Here is a 3,859-nt window from a genome sequence, read left to right as displayed (position 1 = left end):
GTTGTACTGACATAAAGCAGTCCTCAAATCTCAGTGGCTCAAACACAGCAGATGCTTATCCCCTTGGCTTCCCTTGATAGTTGTCAGGGGTCTCCCTCTGCTCACTCAAGGATGTGAACTGACTGAGGCTCAACTTGACCCAGTGTCCCTACCTCAGGAGGTAGGAAAAGGATTAGGAGGAATTCTGCATTGGCATTTAAACATCTGTCTGGAAGAAACACACATCACCTGAGCTATACCTTCTTTGCCAAAATAAATCACATAGGTAACTCCATCTAAAGGAGTCACTGAGATTAATCCTACTCTGTGCTCAGCAGTGAGGAATGGGAATGTGGGTAAATGGTTCCCAGGACTCCAACCCTCTCACACAGACACCACCTCTCAGCCAAATGAAGAGTAATTGGATCCATTATTCCCAATCCTTTCTCTCTTTGTGAAGGCAGTGTTACACCTCTGCCCCTTTGAATTCCCTTGGGACTTGGGGCGATTTTGGCCTTTGGAAAATGGGCAGACTGTAACTGGGTGCTGGGTTAAGGAAAATGCTTTAGTTACTGGAGATGAATGGTGATGGGCAAGGACTCCATCATGCACCCAACACTGAAGCAAGATTTGTCAAACCACCTAACGACCTGAAACTGAACCTTCACGAGCCGTGTCCAGGGCAACCCTGGAAGTAAACATTCTTTCTGAGACGTGCTTCCAGCTTACTGGCTGTACCGGCAAATCTTGTCATCTTAAGGCGACTTAATGAGGACTTTGAGTGTAAGTGTCCAGGTTTCGGGTCCTCAGAGGGTCGATATGACCTGGCCCCGCCCTCCTAAAGAGGCACCGTCCAAACTCCAAGGACTTTTGAGTAGTGGGACTGGTGAACTGCCAAGGTACAAACAAGATTCAGCTGATTCATTCACCAGGTGGAAGACACTCTTCGCTGTGGACAGCTCACCTGGCTTCACACTTCGACTGACCCCAAGGCCCAAGGCGTCCTCCATTGATAAGGAGGCAATCTGAGCTCTAAATCCTGTGGACTAATAGGTTTCTGACCCAGGACCAATATGTCATTTGTGGATAATACATCTCCTGCCGGTATAAACGATCCTTCAGACATCAGGGTGCCAACAACCCAAGACCACCCACCCACAATCTGGCCCACCCTTGCTTTTACTTGGAAATAGGAAGGCTATACCACACCAGATAGCCATCACTTTAGCAAAGGTCGTCCAAGTAGTTCCTCCACATGGCAACCTCACCAACATCGAGGAGCCTAGATGAAGCCTGAAGATCCAGGGAAAGGACAAAAGAGCAAAAGCCAGGAAGAGGGAGGAGCCGAGGTGGGGTCTGAAGATCCTGGCAAGGCCAGGAAGTGGATGAAACTGGAACAGGGTGATACAGAGGTCCTGTGAGAAGAGCTTGGCAGGGGTCAGATATGGACACCTCAGGAGGAGGCTCTAATACAGCTAAAGCCTGAAGAGTGCACCAGCTGCCCTCAGGAAGAGGATGTCATTGAGGTGAAGTCTGTGGATGGTGGCAAGGGTCACAAGCGGCCCTATTGGGTCCTCAAAGAACGTGTTCAGAAACACCAAAAGGAAAAGTACCATCGACAAGGTGATCATGTCCACTGTGCCCCTCACAGTGCTCACACAAGCCCCAAGGCCACCTTGAAGATCCAAGGCTGTAGGGAAGGGCACATTCAGGGATCCAAAACAACTCAGTTCCATGCCAAACAATCTGCCTCTCTTGTCACAGGAGAGCATCACTTGTCAGTAAAGAGTGAAGGGTGGTGATGGGAGGAGAAAATTCCTGGCATGCAGAAGAGAGTTGTAATAAACCTTGAAAAGGAAGAGGGAAGAAGACACCACCTGGACTTTCTGGAAGGAACAGGGTGTTGGGGTCCTCTCCCAAAACAACTCAGTTCCATGCCAAACAATCTGCCTCTCTTGTCACAGGAGAGCATCACTTGTCAGTAAAGAGTGAAGGGTGGTGATGGGAGGAGAAAATTCCTGGCATGCAGAAGAGAGTTGTAATAAACCTTGAAAAGGAAGAGGGAAGAAGACACCACCTGGACTTTCTGGAAGGAACAGGGTGTTGGGGTCCTCTCTTATGCAAGTAGAAGTCTCTTCACATCCAGATAGCTCACGAGCTCGGAAACCATGTGCTGCAGATTCCTTTCATAGCAGAGTTCCTTCCTGGCATCCTCCCTGACTCTTCTTTTAAAGTGCTCGCCACAAATACATGCCCTCCGGCACAGGAGCTGCCAGGTTTTTAATCAGGTGTTGTCTGATAGCCTGATAGAAGCCCACCGCCCTATGTAAATGAGGCATCCTAAAAGTACCTATCAGCTAAGGCTTCTTCTGCTGTCTCTACACTATAAATAGTCCTAGTTTTACCCCAATAAAGTTGGAGCTGGATCACTTCACTCCGACTCGGAGCTGGATCACTTCACTTAGACTTGGAGCTGGATCACTTAGACTTGGAGCTGGAGCTGAATCACTGAGATCTGAGCTGAGTCACTTGTCTTGAGCTGTAACACTAAATCCTGTGATCCAGTCTCCCCAGGGGGCGCTATTCCTCCATTATCGTCCCACGGATACCCCAGCTTTCACTGCCTCCGTGCCTCTTCCCTGTGGAGTTCACTGGCCAGGAACTCAGCAATCCTGAGGAAAGGTACAAGGGTGTAATAGTGGCGGAATTCTGACTGGATAATACTCCTGTGGTCCAAGTGGCCAGTGGACCTCACATCCTGAGGAAGGTATACGGGTGAAATAGGGACAGGGTCGACTGAGTAGACCTCAGTAGCGGAGGAACTTTCACTGCCCAAGAGTGCACGCTGGGACCCTGAGAGCCCAGCGCGTGCTCGCCTATATCTGGCGCCACAATGTGGGGCTCCCCTGAACCTCGTGGGACCCTCTCACAATGTGGGACCCCCCTGAACCTCGTGGGACCCTCTCACAACGTGGGACCCCCCTGAACCTCGTGGGACCCTCTCACAATGTGGAGCTTAGCCTCTGAACTTCGTGCCAGCTAGGAGCTGGTGCCCCACAGGAACGCAAAGGATCCGTGAGTATCCCTCCTCCCCTTCAGGAGGGTAATCTAATCTCTTCCTCTCTTCTAAAATTTCCTCCTTTCCCTTTCCGGTCTAGAAGTCTTCACGGTTAGACAAAAGATTTTTTCTATCTGAATACTGCTAGAGAAAAACTCCCTAAAGTTCTGAGCTTTAGAGTCAGGCAGATTTTTCTAAGTCAGCTCTGTTATCCTGCCTCAGAGCATTTGAGTCACACCTACACCGGCTCAGTGAAAATTCAAATTAGCTAGTCCCTGCCAAACACCTAGGAATTCAGGGTGGTTCGTGGTTAGACAAAAGATTTAAAGTGAAACTTTTTTCCTGTAGCCTAAGGGCCGGTAACCTGCAAAAGCAGCTTTTAGACAAAAGATTTAAAACAGGCAATTTTTTTCTACAGTTTAAAACTCCTGCCTGTCAGAGCAGTGCCAAGTTACTGCAAAACATTTAACATCTTCTCTTTACAATGGGAAACTCAGAATCACGTCAAAAGAAAAGACAAATTCGTTCCCTTAAAATCCTACTTAAAACCAGAGGATTAAAAATTTCTAAAGAGGAAAGCTTAAAATTTTGGAATGAAGTGCATGGGTTTGCACCCTGGATCTTATCAGCAGACATATCTGATCCAGAGGTGTGGAACTTTCTTTCACATTTAGCATATAAGAAAGAAAGCCAAGAAAAGCATAATTTTCCTCTCTCCTTCTTCCCAATAATGGCAGCCATCCAGCAGTGTTTAAAAAACCCACCTAAAATTGAGAAAAATTTACAAATGCCAGAGAGTAATAAAAGGGAGGTTTTAGATGA

At 47.9% G+C, this 3,859-nt stretch overlaps 1 protein-coding gene across 1 annotated transcript in view; it reads left to right on the top strand.

The window, feature by feature from the left end:
* Positions 1-798: 798 nt before the first annotated feature.
* Positions 799-3,859, top strand: part of LOC103742096 (sentrin-specific protease 2-like) — a 7,397-nt gene continuing 4,336 nt past the window's right edge. Inside the window, 2 exon segments of the mRNA XM_008843071.2 lie at positions 799-999; positions 1,437-1,602. Of these exon segments, the coding sequence (XP_008841293.1) occupies positions 799-999; positions 1,437-1,602 (367 nt within the window).

Source organism: Nannospalax galili, unplaced genomic scaffold, assembly GCF_000622305.1.
Source record: "Nannospalax galili isolate Female #2095 unplaced genomic scaffold, S.galili_v1.0 scaffold5620, whole genome shotgun sequence".
Classification (NCBI taxonomy): domain Eukaryota; kingdom Metazoa; phylum Chordata; class Mammalia; order Rodentia; family Spalacidae; genus Nannospalax; species Nannospalax galili.
This window is presented reverse-complemented; position numbering and strand designations above follow the sequence as displayed.